At 42.3% G+C, this 16038-nt stretch overlaps 1 protein-coding gene across 1 annotated transcript in view; it reads right to left on the minus strand.

Annotated features, from left to right (window-relative positions):
* Positions 1-15803, minus strand: part of setd3 (SET domain containing 3, actin histidine methyltransferase) — a 62555-nt gene extending 46752 nt beyond the window's left edge. The window contains exons 1-3 of the mRNA XM_089004167.1: positions 15787-15803; positions 5211-5336; positions 3167-3259 (exon numbers count right to left, since the gene is read on the minus strand). Coding sequence (XP_088860293.1) covers positions 3167-3259; positions 5211-5313 — 196 coding nt within the window. The 5' untranslated portion in view covers positions 5314-5336; positions 15787-15803. The remainder of the gene's footprint in view (positions 1-3166; positions 3260-5210; positions 5337-15786) is intronic.
* Between the last annotated feature and the right edge of the window lie 235 nt (positions 15804-16038).

Genomic DNA, 16038 nt, shown 5'->3' on the forward strand with positions numbered 1-16038 from the left:
GATGCGATAACATGGCTCTGTTGGAATGCTACTACTCAAGCAACCCCAGTCAGAGGGGTTACATGCGGAGAATGGGGGTTGAATGGTTACTTCGAAACCCACAGTCACGGTTGACCACGAAACAACTAGTAGCTCAGTGTTCCAATATCCACAAATTGCTATCACAACTTGAGATTGATGAGGTACAACACAAATTCCGAGGTGAAGGGCCCCAGGCTGCCACATCAGAGGAAGAATTTCAACCAGAGATTGGGAGGCAAGCCCCAATGAATGAAATGCTGAGCGAGGCAGCAACTAACCTGAGAGATAAGATCATGGCAAGAATGAAAACGGGGCAACAAAGAAACCGATTACAACGGCTATGTGAAGTGCCACCTGAAAGTCTCATGGAAACTGTGATGCAGCACTGAGAACGATCCCGACCGGAACGATCATGGAAACCAATAAGCTGATATACACCTCAGCATCAGTGATCCTAGAGATGCTTGGCTACAAGAGCAACCATGAAAGCCACGAGATTCATTACCCACCATGGAAAAGACGGTTGGAGGCCAAGATCAAGGCGGCTCGGAAAGATGTGAGTCAATTGACGGAGATCCAGAGAGGTGTGAATAAAAGGCCAATACCCAAGAGGTACATGCAGACAACCATACCTGAAGCACTCGAAACTGCCAAACAAAGGCTCCAGGTCTTGTCTCGTCGCCTAAAGAGGTACACGAAAGAGAATGAGGCCAGAAGAATAAACAGGCTGTTCGCAACACAACCTGCGAAAGTGTACGCTCAGTGGCAGGGTTCTAACAGCAGAGCAGACCCTCCAAGGCTGGAAACTGAAAGATACTGGAAAGGCATATGGGAGAAGGAGGTCGCACATAAAAGCAGTGCATAATGGCTGGTGACTCTGAAAGAGGAGCACGGCAACCTTCCTGAACAGAACCCAGTTACCATCACAGCGGCAGATATACAAGGAAGAGTCTCAGGTATGAAAAACTGGACGGCACCAGGTCCACACCTACTGGCTAAAGAAACTCACAGCTCTCCACAAATGAACCAGTTGCTGATGGATGGGACTGACCCAGGATGGCTAACCGAAGGGCGAACAATCCTGATCATGAAGGATTCCTCAAAGGGTGCAGTTCCTTCCAACTATCGGCCAATAACCTGTCTCTCCACAACATGGAAGCTCATGTCAGGCATCATTGCGGCTAAGATAAGTGGACTCATGGATCAATACATGAGCAAAGCACAGAAAGGCATTAGTAGAGATACTAAAGGTGCCAAACATCAGCTGCTAGTTGACAGAACAGTCGCACAAGACTGCACTCCCGACATACCAACCTGTGCACAGCCTGGATTGATTACAAGAAAGCATATGACTCGATGCCACACACATGGATCACCGAATGCTTGGAGTTGTATAAGGTCAATAGGACCCTGAGAGCCTTCGTTGCAAACTTGATGAGGATGTGGAAAACCACACTTGAAGCCAATGGCAAGCCACTAACGCAAGTGTCCATCAAATGTGGCATATACCAAGGTGATGCACTCTCCCCACTGCTGTTCTGCATAGGACTGAACCCCCTCAGCCAGATAATCGCCAAGACAGGCTATGGATACCGCCTCAGAAATGGAGCTGCGATCAGTCACCTCCTATACATGGATGACATAAAGCTGCATGCTAAGAGCAAAAGGGACAGACTCCCTGATCCACACAACCAGGATATACAGCAGTGATATTGGAATGTCATTCGGACTGGAGAAATGTAGTTGGATGGTGACTAAGAGGGGCAAGGTAGTCCACACTGAAGGGGTCTCACTCCCTGAAGGAACAATAGCAGACATTGAAAACAGCTACAAGTACCTCGGTATACCACAGGCCAATGGCAACCTCAAACTAGCAACAAGGAAAGCGGCTATGACCAAATACCTCCAGCGAGTGAGGCAAGTCCTCAGAAGCCAGCTCAATGGCAAGAACAAGACCCGGGCAATAAACAGCTATGCCCTGCCAGTGATTAGATACCCTGCAGGAATAATAAGGTGGCCAAAGGAAGATATTCAGACCACGGATGTTAAGACCCGAAAACTCCTCACCATGCACGGAGGGTTCCATCCCAAGTCCAGCACCCTGAGACTGTACACAAGCCGTATGGAAGGAGGCCGGGGACTAGTGAGTGTGAGAGCCACTGTCCATGAATACATCAAAGAGAAGGCTCCAACGGATGATGTACTCAGAGAATGTCTCAGACAATGGGGAACAGAGGATGAGGTGATGGAAGAGGGACAATCATGGGAGGAAAAGCCCCTATACGGGATGTACCACCGAACCATAGCAGAAGTGACTGATCTCAAGAAGTCCTATCAGTGGCTAGAGAGGGCTGGCCTAAAGGACAGCACAGAGGCACTCATCCTGGCTGCCCAAGAGCAGGCCCTGAACACCAGGGCCATAGAGGCAGGGATATACCACACCAGACAAGACCCACGGTGTAGGTTGTGCAAAGAGGCACCTGAGACAATCCAACACATAACTGCAGGGTGTAAGTTGCTGGCAGGGAAAGCCTACATGGAGCGCCATAACCAGGTGGCTGGCATAGTCTACCGAAACATCTGTGCGGAGTATGGACTGGAAACCCCAAGGTCAAAATGGGAAACACCTCCCAAGGTGATGGAGAATACCAAGCTGAAGTCAAGAATAATGACTTTTATTAGTGACATCCAAAAATATGACATTTCACTCAGAATTTAGAATCATAATGGACAAGAACAAGTTTGATTTGCTTTCGCGGGCCGAAAAAAATGATGTGGCAGGCCGAATTAGGACCATGGAAAATGACTTTGACACCTATGGTGTAGGTGTTCGAAGACCTGACATGTTTCGGTGACTACGTTCCACCTTCGTCAGATGGTATATGGTATATATAGATGCATGGGGATACCCCCATATATATATCGATAGATTTATAAAAAAAAAAAAAAAAAAAAAAAAAAAAAAAAAAAAAAAAAAAAAAAAAAAAAAAAAAAAAAAAAAAAAAAAAAAAAAAAAAAAAAAAAAAAAAAAAAAAAAAAAAAAAAAAAAAAAAAAAAAAAAAAAAAAAAAAAAAAAAAAAAAAAAAAAAAAAAAAAAAAAAAAAATTTCACACAGAAGAAAAGTCCATGGCAAAAGCCAAGTTACCCTTCTGTTTTTTGCGGATCTTCTCCACCAAGTTTTTAATTTGAACATATTCCTCCCACTCTTCATTGGCTGACGGTGCTTCACTGCTGCACTCTGAAAAACAAAAACAACACCCTCTTTAACACATTCGCTGCCATTCACGAATGTACTTGGGAATTGAAAATCTGCCGTACAAAACAGAGTTAATTCGGGATTCGCTTTCTTTTTTTTTGCGGGAGGGCGAAGATCTAGTCTCGGTCTTTCTTGTGTGTGAATTTCAGGACTGTAGGTCATGTGTATCCCACCCACAAGGACCCATTGTTGTGCATGATTTAGTGTCGTAAAGAGTGAGAAGGTTTGTTTGCATGCATTTATTCATATATATCTATATATCTATCTATATATCTATATATATATATATATATATATATATATATATATATATATATATATACTCGACGAGTCGTTGCAACAGATCCCGGGAACAACATCGGATATCTCGGTCCAGAAAAGCGCAGTGCTGGGAACAGCATGGATACTGCGCAGAACCCTCAAGCTTCCTGGCCTCTGGTAGAGGACTCGAGCTAAAATGGGGGACAGACACCACCCGTGGTGGGTGAGACAAGGATTTTCATATATATATATATATATATATATATATATATATATATATATATATATATAGGTCAGGGGTGTCAAAGTCATTTTTTCCCGCGGGCCACATTGTAGTTATGGTTTCCTCTCGAGGGCCGTTATGAATTTGGGGAACCCATTAGAATGTTTAAATCCCTTCAAATATTACCTATAGAGCACACAGCAAATTAATGAATAACTCGTTTTCAAATCTGAAGTCAAGAATAATGACTTTTATTGTGGTTGACATCCAAAAATATGACATTTTGTCTCAGAATTTAGCAATCATCATGGACAAGAACAAGTTTGATTTGCTTTCGCGGGCCGAAAAAAATGATGTGGCGGGCCGGATTTGGCCCGTGGGCCTTGACTTTGACACCTATGGTGTAGGTGTTCAAATACCTGACATGTTTCGGTGACTACTTCCGCCTTCGTCAGAGTATATATATATATATATATATATATATATATATATATATATATATATATATATATATATATATACAGTAAAGTCTCGTTATATCGATATTCAAGGGAGTCCGAAAAAATATCGATATAACTGGGACTATCGATATATCCGACCCTGTTTGCATGTAATTTTCTCTGTGCGTACATAGAAATAGTATCGATATAACCGGGACTATCGATATATCCGATATCGATATAACGAGACTTTACTGTATATATATATACTTCTAAAAATTGATGTTTGGGGTCAGTATGCAATGTTTTACAGCAGGGGTCGGGAACCTTTGGCTGTTTTGATGATTGCATATGGCTCGCCGATAAAACTAAATGCATATTCTCGTTTTTTCCATCGTTCATTTCCTGTTGGGGCTGCAGTTGTCTGAAAGCCCCATTTTGATTGGATGATACTGCCCGTCATGTTGAAACAGGTAAACGCCCCTTTAAATGAGCCCAACGAATGCACTTCAACTTGAATGCACCGGAGCATTCGCCTTTGAGGAGAGAAAATGTTCTGCAGATAGCAAGTGTGGAAGCTTATGAGCTGTGTGCAAGCTAGCTAGCAGTAACTTCGCATCTGGACCGGCAAGTTGAATTTCATTCCAATCGTTTGCCTGTATTTTTACCCATCACGAGGAACGGAAAACCATTCATGTTAACAGTGAGTACTGTCACAAAGTTATTTTAAATAATACATTCTGATATTTTGTTGAAAAGTGGCTGCGCGTGTTTGCGTGGGTGTGTGCGCCCGCACGCGCGCATTTGTACGTGCGCGCACGCCTGTGTGTGTGTGTGCGCGCGCTCGCGTGCGATTGGCTCTCACTGAAAGACATTTCTAAATATTTTACTTTTATGGCTCTCTTAGTCAAAAAGGTTCCCGACCCCTGTTTTAGAGTAACAGAATTACAATTGAGCAACATCACATGTGTATCAAAAACCATTGTCTGCGTCCTCAAAATAAACATACTTTGCAACAGCTGGGAAACGAGGTTCATCATCTCTTTGGAAGAAGGTAAACCACAAGCTCCTGATCCAGATTTCAGAATCTTTGCTCGGCTTTTTTTTCCCATGGCGTTGGATATGGACGGGAGCACTAAGGGGGTGAAAAGTTGATTTTATGATCAGTATTTTATGATACTATGATCAATAATATAGATTTAAAATACCAACAGGCATCGCGTCGGCGGCATCGCGTCGGCGGCATCGCCTCCTTGAGACAGTTCTTTTTGCTTTGGCGCGAGGTGACGGCGGGACGAGGTGGCGGCGGGACGAGGTGGCGGCGGGGCGAGGTGGCGGCGGGTCGAGCGCGTCGGTGCCGCAGACGGTTGCATTTTGAATGGATTTTGACTTACGATTGGCCGGGAACGGAACCCGGTCCTAAGTCGGATTTCACCTAAATTCTGACTGACCCACCGACCGACCGACCGACCCGAACATTTTTGCCAGTACAGAATGTTCAAAAAATGATTGGAGATAGATGCTCTAAATTACATTTATTATTGCTGCCTCTTTCCGGTCGAGCTCGCTTACGATTGGCTGCGTACTGGCTTCACACACACGCACGCACACACACAGACACAGAGATCTCAAGGGCTGGATGTTTACACAACGGACACCAAGGCTGATCAATCAGCGCCCGTTTATGCTGAACTGTTGCCAAGGAGTTCAGGCCCCGATCTGCCGAGCTCGCGAACGATTGGCTGCATAGAGTATGTGGGCGGGGAGGAAATCCTTCTTCCCAGTTGACGCGCTGAGGATGTGATGCATCAGAAAAAGTAATGGCTCCTGGCACAGTGTTTGACTTACATAAATTCCATACAAAATATAGCACTGAAGCAACTTAGTCACAAATTCAACTTTCGAATGACCGCTCGCAAAAAGTGGGGAGCGTCTGTTTTGTGTGTGTGTGTGTGTGTGTGTGTGTGTGTGTGTGTGTGTGTGTGTGTGTGTGTGTGTGTGTGTGTGTGTGTGTGTGTGTGTGTTTGTTTGTATGTGAGTGCATGTGTGTGTCTGCGTTTATGCGCCACGGTGCGGACATCAACCTGACTGCACGCAGCCCGGTGGGGACTCGTGTACCCGTGGGGACCTACAATGAGGTCCCCACGGGCAAATTGCTCTCAGAGACTGCAAAATGAGGTCCCCACGGGCAAATTGCTCTGACAGACTTCAAACCATGTTTTAAGACGTTTAATGACATTTCCTAAAGTGTCCCCACGGGGGCATTCCAGACCAAAAAACTGTGTGAGTGTATGCGACCCTAATGTGGCAGACTGGTGTACGCCAGGGATGTGTCCTCACACCAGTCCTGTGTCCTCACACCAGTCCTGTTCAACATCTTCCTCCTGTGTGTGACACGGTTGCTCCATGAGAGGATCGAGAAGAAAAGTGGGGTTACCATAGATTTCCGGCTTGATGGAAATCTATTCAACATCAGGAGGCTCCAGGCCGTCACGAAAGTAAGATCAGAGCAAGTCATCGAACTCCAATATGCAGATGACTGTGCAGTTATAGCCCACACACCAAAAGCACTAAAAGCTAGTCCAGATATGGGCAAACTACGGCCCGCGGGCCACATACGGCCCATTCGGCTTTTTAATCCGGCCCGCCGAACTTGTCCACATTATAGTAAAAATAGCGTCTGATAGTCTGAAAATGTTAGCGGATAAGTCAGACAACTCTGAAAAGTTGCCTGCACGGCCATAAAGAAAGACGAGAAATCGCAAAAAAAAACATTGTCGCAAAGTATATAGGCTTTTCTTAAATTAAGGCTGTACCTATCACAAACATGTTGATTTCTTTAACTTTCCACCTTCGATTAAAACTTATTAAAAACGCAATCTTGATAAATCACAGTGCATATGTTATTTTAATCTACAGTAAAGTCTCGTTATATCGATATTCAAGGGAGTCAGAAAAAATATCGATATAACCGGGACTATCGATATATCCGACCCTGTTTGCATGTAATTTTCTCCGTGCGTGCATAGAAATAGTATCGATATAACCGGGACTATCGATATATCCGATATCGATATAACGAGACTTTACTGTATTTACATTACCTCCTCCCAGTATCTGCAAAATAGTATGTAAATGCCATATCTTGCATATTCCTTGAGACAAATTTATGAACTGATAAGGGCTTTTTTTCACATTTGAAAGACTGTTAAATCAATCAAAAAACATCCCTTTCTTCCCTTTGCTGATATGAAATGTAAATTTCTCCACTGCGAGACTAAAAAAGGCAAATCCAATCCAAATTGGGTTTTAGTGTACTTACTGTGCTATGAGGTTTGCACACACTAGATTTAAAGGACAACCGACATCACTTTTTTGTTTCCTAACTGACATCAGAAAAATATTTTATAGCATCTAAAATACCCAAAACATGCAGTATGATATTTTTAGTCAAATGAAAAACACCAATAAAAATTACTTTAAAAAAATCGAAACCGGAAGTGGACAGTTTCAGAAGGTCCCGCCCCCTTGTTCATGGTGTCACGCCAAGACGTCTTGCCTTGAGAATCAAAACAATGGCTTCAGATTCAGAGAAGATGCTTTCTTGTTACTCATCCAGTTATGAATATGATTGAAAAAGTTCTGAAGAGGAAAGCACAATCGATTAAAGATTTTATTCCGTGTCATTTTGAGGCATCAGGGGAGGGGGGGAAGGAATGTCGCACCCAAAAAAAGGCAGAAGATGGCAACAATATTCCGTGTGGAAATGGCTCAACATTTTTGTCACAACACACAAGGATTCACCATCGCGTTATTTATGTGTTTCCTTCTAATTTCGCCATCAACGTGGATCAACACGAAGTTTTGAGACCAAATAAAGTACCGCAAAATACATTGCGTGGTCAAAGGACTGCTACAGTGTGTCCTTTCTCGGTCAGGGGCGTTCCTTCAGTGATGTGACGTGAGGACTCGTCACCAACTCAAAAACAAGTCTTCCGGAATATTCAGCGCGAGTCTTAAAACATAAAATATAGCTACAGTAAAGTCTCGTTATATCGATATTCTCGGGAGTCCGAAAAAATATCGATATAACCGGGACTATCGATATATCCGATCCTGCGCGCATGTAATTTTCTCCTTGCGTTCATGGAAATAGTATCGTAATAAGCGGTACTATCGATATAACCGATGTCGATATAACGAGACTTTACTGTATATGCGGTCGAATCTTTGTAAAATACACTCAATAGAAGTCATTTGAAGCGATTTGACAAATTATGGACACAACTTGAAGGGAGACGTCGGTTGTCCTTTAATGCTTTAGTATATCCGGCCCAAACATTCCCTCCAAATGCTCCTGGCCCGGCCCCTCCGTCAAGTTTTAGAACCCATTGTGGCCCGCGAGTCAAAAAGTTTGCCCACCCCTGAGCTAGTCTCTCAGCTGCTGCAGATGCCTATGGTAGACTGGGCCTCTCTGTCAATGTGGAAAAGACTGAGGTAATCTGTCAGTGGGCATCCATTCTTCCAGTTCATCCACCAATACTCACCATCTCCAATAAGCCACTAGCAATAGTGGACTCTTTCAAATACCTGGGAAGCTTTCTCTCTGACGACTGCAGCATCGACAGAGAGATACAAAACCGGATCAAACAGGAATCAGCATCTTTTGGCAGACTTAAGAGGAGAGTCTTTCAAAACAAAGATCTCAAACTCCACACCAAGACTGCAGTTTATCGGGCTGTTGTTGTGTCAACCCTCTACAGCTGCGAAGCATGGACCCTGTACAGTCGCCACCTCAGGATGCTTGAGGCCTTGCATCCTTAGGCTATCCTGGAGAGACAGAGTTCCCCACACTGAAATACTCTGCAAAACCAACTGCACCAGTGTGGAAGCTACAGTCACCCAGCACCAACTTCGCTGGCTAGGCCATGTGATCAGGATGCCAGAAGAGCGCTTTCCACGCAAGGTGCTTTATGGCCAGCTCCATCTCAGCCGTCGCCTGGCAGGAGGCCGCAAAAAAACGCTATAAAGAATATGTGAATACTGCCATGAAAAAATGCGGCCTGAACCCGACCGACCCAGCTGGAGGACATTGCAGCTCAACGCTCCATCTGGCGGCAGCTCCTCCAACAAGGCATACAGAAACTTGAGGAAGACCAAGGTCACCGACGGACCAGGAAACGTCAAAGGAGACATCATGCCAGTGCCATACCTACAACCCCAGTCAATGCCTTCACCTGCTCTGCCTGTGGCGAGCAGTGTGGATCACGGATTGGGCTATACGGTCACATGAAATGGTCCCACAAGAAGAAGTAGAGCTGGACTGTCATCATCGGACACGATGGACAACCTTAAGCAAGTAAGACAGTGTAGCAGTAGAGGAATGAGCATGTCCACCACAACATATTCATATGTGAAAATACGTATAGGTAACACAAGGCCTACAATTGGTGTGTTGCATGTAGCATTCGATGTCACGGCCTTTGCCAACAACGTGGCACACTAGCGTCGAGAGCATCCAGTATATTTCGTTCAGATAATGATGAAACTACGGTGACATAGATTGGTCTCATAAATCGTATTTTTGAGACTGTTGTCACCACCTTCACCATGGTTCATGGGCCAGTGCAGCCAGCATTACTCGATGATTTTCATAAAATCGAATTAAATTGATACACACAGCTAATACTGCAGCCCCGATTCGATTGTAAACGTAAAAACACATTTGCAGCGATGCATTTGAGCCGCCCCATTTACGCATTTTGACAGCCGCTGGAGCAACTTTGTAACTCCACTGCGGCAGCACCGGCGCGCGTCTATTACGATTGGCCCATAATGATACGTGATCTGCGCCTCATATGACATACTTCTTTTCAAATAGCTAAAGAAACACATTTAGTTAAACAGCAATTGAAAACTGTTCGTTTTGCTTGAGAGGTTTTAACTTTCGTCGTAATTCGCTGGAAACTGCTGAGATAATATAATCGAATAATCATTTACCCATGATACATTGCACTATTTACATCGAACATTGACATAAATGGTGGCATTATGGAGCAAGAGAACAGGAGTAAAACCCTAAAAGATATTAAACACAAACGTACTTTCATTTTTTTAAGAAGCAACAGAGTGACAATTCGTTTCAGCAAACTGCTGTTAACGATTCGAATTTAGCGGATAAGGGACATTATTACAGAGCTGTTGTAGCACATTGGAAATCTTCCAAAGAAATTTAAGTAGACAGTAATGAGAAATATTGTGCTAAATCTGTTCTCTTTGTCATCTCTGTACTGTAGCATATCAAAATAGCACAGCATTTATTGTATAGTAATTTAAGAAAATAGAAATAGTTTGTTTATTTTATGTATGAATAAATTATTTGACTTGAATTAAAAGTGTTCTTATATTACAAATATAGATTTTAGACAAAATATATTTTTTTATTTGCAATTTAGAAATATCATGCTCCAATGAATGTATTTTGGTTTATTCCAATCACTTTTGTATACTTGGGCAATCTAGTTAAATCTGGCCCCATCCATTTTAGACGTTGGCCCCCTTTTCAGACACAATCCTTTTTTAATTTACCAGATGCATCCTTGCATGTGTTCAAAATATTCATCAGATTGATCCAAACAGATTGATCCAAACAGCCAGAGACAGGAATAAAAGTGGCAGCAATTGTAATCTCAGAATTTGAAAATGTTTCAAGGCTATTTATTGGAAATAGAAATAGAAATAAGGACAGTGATCATTTAGTTCTTTGCATTGAATAGAGCAGATCAAGCCATTAACCAGTATTGGTGGTTATGGCAAAAAAAAAACATGCAACAGTATTTCCAAAAGAGCCCCAAATGACAATCAATAAATAAAAAGAAACATGATTAACATCTCAAAATGTATTTTTTGTTTTTTCAGGATCAAAGTCGTTGGATGAGAGAAGAAATGGAGAGATCTGAGAAGACTGAACCACAAATGTCAACCAAGGTATAAGGACCGCATTTGACTGAATGCAACGTATGCTGAACTATACTCTGCCACAAATGAAATGAAGTTAAACTTAACTTTATCAACACTTTTTTTTAAACGTGGGACTTCAGTTATCAGTGTCAAATCCTTAGACTTCAGCCACCTGCACATTGTGACACATAATATCTGAAGAGAGTAACCCATTTATGCTGGAACCAAACATTCTTTCATTGGCAGTTGATTTGATGTTTTTTTTTTGTTTGTTTTTCAGATAAATCACAAAGAGAGCTCCAATGATGGCAACAGCCATGACCACACTTCTAGTGATGTTGGTCATAGCGCAAGTGTCCCTGAGCTCCAGAGGCCGGTCAGCATCATCATAAGAATCTATCGTGCTTAATCTATTGCAAATTCCCCCATTGTGGGACTACTGAAGGCTTTATGATTCGTATTCTATTAATCATAGATATGGGGAAAAACATATTTTTTGAAAACCTGGATTTAACATTTCTTGGTATGTTTTGAATAGCTATTAGATTCTTATTCACTCTCATATTATCATGAGAATAATAAAGGATACCATGAAATCACTGGACGGTATCATACATACAGACAGTGAGAGAGGGAAAATGCTTTCCAAGAGTAATTAAAGCAACACTTCGATAGGCTGCATCGCTTATGGTCCAACTAGCATCTCTTCAAAACAATTGTCTTCCTATTGCAATGTCTAATACGAGAATGAACATGCCGAAGTTCAAAATTTGCATCAGAGAAATCTTTTGAAATTGTTTATTTCAATGTTTATTTCAATGTTTCAACAGGCAATTCGCCATATATATATATATATATATATATATATATGGCGAATTGCCATAGAACTGTTGAAACAATGAAATAAACAATTTATATATATATATATATATATATATATATATATATATATATATATATATATATATATATATATATATATATATATATATATATAGATAAAGGGGAAAGGAAAGCCGTTGTCGTGGATGTAGCGGTCCCGAGTGATGGGAACATCAGAAAGAAGGAACATGAGAAAATCGAGAAATACCAAGGGCTCAGAGAGGAGCTGGAGAGAGCCTGGAAGGTAAAGGTGACAGTCGTGCCTGTGGTGGTCGGAGCACTTGGGGCAGTGACCCCCAAACTCGACGAGTGGTTGCAACAGATCCCGGGAACAACATCGGATATCTCGGTCCAGAAAAGCGCAGTGCTGGGAACAGCACGGATACTGCGCAGAACCCTCAAGCTTCCTGGCCTCTGGTAGAGGACCCGAGCTGAAATGGGGACAGACACCACCCATGGTGGGTGAGACGAGGATTTTTTTTTTTTTTTTTTATATATATATATATGGCGAATTGGAGTAGTTTTTGGACACTTTAAGTCATTTTTATTGGTGTTTTCCATTTGACTAAAAATATCACCCTGCGTGTTTTGGGAATTTTAGATGCTATAAAACGTTTTTCTGGCATTGAAATGTGAAAAATGGCATTGATTGTCCTTTAAAGCAGTGGTCCCATACCTTTTTCGCACCACGGACCGGTTTAATGTGAGACAATATTTTCACGGACCGGCGGATAAATACAACAAAATAAAATGATACGACAGGCATGGAAACTGTTTTTTTTTTCTTTTAAAGATACAGTAAAGTCTCGTTATATCAATATTCTCGGGAGTCGGAAAAAATACCGATATAACCGGACTATCGATATGTCCGATCCTGCGGCATGAAAATTTTCTCCTTGTGTTCATAGAAATAGTATCGTAATAAGCAGTACTATCGATATAACCGATATCGATATAACGAGACTTTACTGTAATAATAAACGTGAATCCATTGTGTATTTTTATACAACTTTATTAGCAAATTCCAGGTAACATCGTCTCTGACCCTTAACGCTCTATGGCAGGGGAGGGGTGTCCAAAGTCGGTCCTCGAGGGCCGCTGTCCTGCCTGTTTTCCAGCTCTCCCAGGAACAACACACCTGATTCAAATGATCAGCTCATCAGCCAGCTCTGAAGCAGCATCAAAATTGTCCTGATGATTTGAATCAGGTGCATTGCTCCTGGGAGAGCTGGAAAACAGGAAGGACGGCGGCCCTCGAGGACCGACTTTGGACACCCCTCCTCTATGGTCACCATGGTAATGTTTAAACCTGCCTTCCAAATAAGATACACCACAAAAACAAGTACAAAGCGCATGAAAACTACAACTCACTAGAACTGAATCAGTGGGACCCCTGTGCTTGTTTCTCTGCAACGAGACGGTCCCATCGAGGGATAATGGGAGACAATAACACCCGAAATGTCTTGCTTATGTCCACCCTACTACTTAGTTTTGTTCTGGTTGCTGTCACTGCAGAAAACCCCGCTTCACACAAATAAAATGTCAGAAACGGCAACAGGGTTTTTAGTGCTGTTGTGGCGATCTCGGGGTATTTTGCAATATCTGTAATCCAGAACAATGGCAGAGTTGTTGTCGCAACCATACTTTTAAGTCCGCCATCATTTGCGAACTCCAGCAGTTGTTCTTCCTCTTGTACATGCATGCTGGATTCACCTGGTTTGTTGACAAATGGTTTGCAGATCCATTCCTTGTCAGTTCGTGGGTCTTTTGTGGCAAGTATAGCACTCGAACTCTTTTGAAAGCAAAGACAGGTGCTCGTGTATCAGCTGGGGGAATGAAGGCTCGGGCTCAGTCTCTTCCAAAAACCGCAGCAATGTTTGAAACATGTCAAATACACTTCTATTCACGCGCTGTCCCCACAAATCCAGTTTGGCTTTAAATGCAGCTATTTTATTAGCCAGCTTGAAGACAGTTGTCATTTTCCCCTGAAGTGACAGATTGAGTTCATTGAGCAGGTTGAGTATGTCGCACAAGTAAGCGAGCTTTGCGACCCATTCCTCGTCACAGAAATGTGCTGCAAGCGGTGACTTTTCATTTTTCAAAATAAAACATAGTTTGGACTCAGATAATAAATAAAATGTAAATTATGTAAATTATGTATTCTTTCTGCGCGGCCCGGTACCAAATGACCCAAGGACCGGTACCGGTCCGCGGCCCGGGGCTTGGGGACCTCTGCTTCAAAGGACAACCGACGCCTCCGGACAAGTTGTGTCCATAATTTGTAAAATCACTTCAAATGCCTCTTACTGAGCGTATTTTACAAAGATTCCACCGCATATAGCTATATTTTACATTTTAAGACTCACGCTGACTATTCAGGAAGTCTTGTTTTTGAGTTGGTGACGATACCTACCGTGACGTCACGTCTGGAACACCCCTGACCAAGAAAGCGAAACAAAATGCATTTTGGGTACTTTGTTTGGTCTGAAAATTTCGTGTTGATCCTTGATGGCGAAATTAGAAGGAAAACACATACATAATGTGATGGTGAATCGTTGTGTGTTGCACCAAGACTACTATTTGATACTAGCCGACACAAATTCACAGCAAATCAGCCCATTTCCAACGGAGCTTTGGTGTCATCTTGTGCATTTTCTGGGACACTACATTGGAGTCCAGACTCCTCAAAATGACATGGAAGGACTTCTATAATCGAGCGCAAACATTTATGCTTTCCTCTTCAGAACAACTTGAATCATATTCATAACTGGATGAGTATCAAGAACGCATCTTCTCCCAATCTGAAGCCATTGCTTTGATTCTCCAGCAAGGCAAGATGTCTTGGCGAGACGTCACGAACAAGGGGGCGGGACCAGTTTCATTTTGAAGTAGTTTTTGGACACTTTAAGTCATTTTTATTTGTGTTTTTCATCTGACTAAAAATTTCAGCCTGTGTGTTTTGGGTATTTTAGATGCTATAAAACGTTTTTCTGATGTAAGTTAGGAAACAAAAAAATTGTGTCGGTTGTCCTTTCAGTACATTTCCAATTATTTTCCTTTTGTGGTTCTCTTAGGCAAAAAGGTTCCCGATCCCTGTACTAGCGTGTGTCAAGTGACCGCACCGATGAGGTAGCTTTGTGAGACGAGTTCAAATACCACTCTCACCATCCAGGTTTTATTGTTCTGACGAGACTATTCAAATATTCCCATTTTTGTTACTTGCCGATTAGGAGTGGAAAACGAATGGTCGTATTTCAGGCATTTGTGGGGGGAAAAGTGAATAGTCACAGAAGTGAACAATCTCGTTGAAGCTTTGTGATTAATTTGACTGTAGGATGAGATCACCGGAAAACACTGTCCGAACGGTAACAAGTAACGAGAGCCAGTTAATCGACAAACCAGCTGAACCGTAAAACAAGAAAGGTGATCGCGTGTCAGGCTGGACGTTGACAAGATAAGCGTGACATCACTGGAAGCCAGTCAGTATATTGCATTGAAATGGGATTATGGTTAACACTCAATGACGGCAAAAAAGAACCCCCAGTGATATGTGAACAGAGGCGTTGTTCACTCACCAATACATTCTATCTTTGGAACCATTCTCAAGCTAGCGGTGAACTTTTATTGCCAAGTTAGGAGAGGCTGCGAGGCTACATGGTATTCGAATAAATACTTTATAAGATACACGAATGACAGTGAAATGCGCGGGAGAACATGGACAGTTTCGATTATGATAGGCATACCTTTAACGTGACGGGTCTGTCGCTCCTCTCCAACTTTGTTTTATTTTTCTTGGTGATCTTCCTCTTCTGCAAAGCTAATGCGTGCATTACTGCCATCTGCTGGACCGGAGTGTGGATTGGTCTGATTTTTTTTTAAGTATCTTTAGTTTAGATTTGAACATTGAAAATATAAACACGTGCAGAGAATAGAACGAATTTGATAACGCGTACAGTAAATAAATAAAACAAATAATAAAATTGATTAATAAAAGT

The sequence above is a fragment of the Hippocampus bargibanti genome, linkage group LG09, assembly GCF_051943395.1.
Source record: "Hippocampus bargibanti isolate YZ-2025 linkage group LG09, ASM5194339v1, whole genome shotgun sequence".
Taxonomy (NCBI): Eukaryota; Metazoa; Chordata; class Actinopteri; order Syngnathiformes; family Syngnathidae; genus Hippocampus; species Hippocampus bargibanti.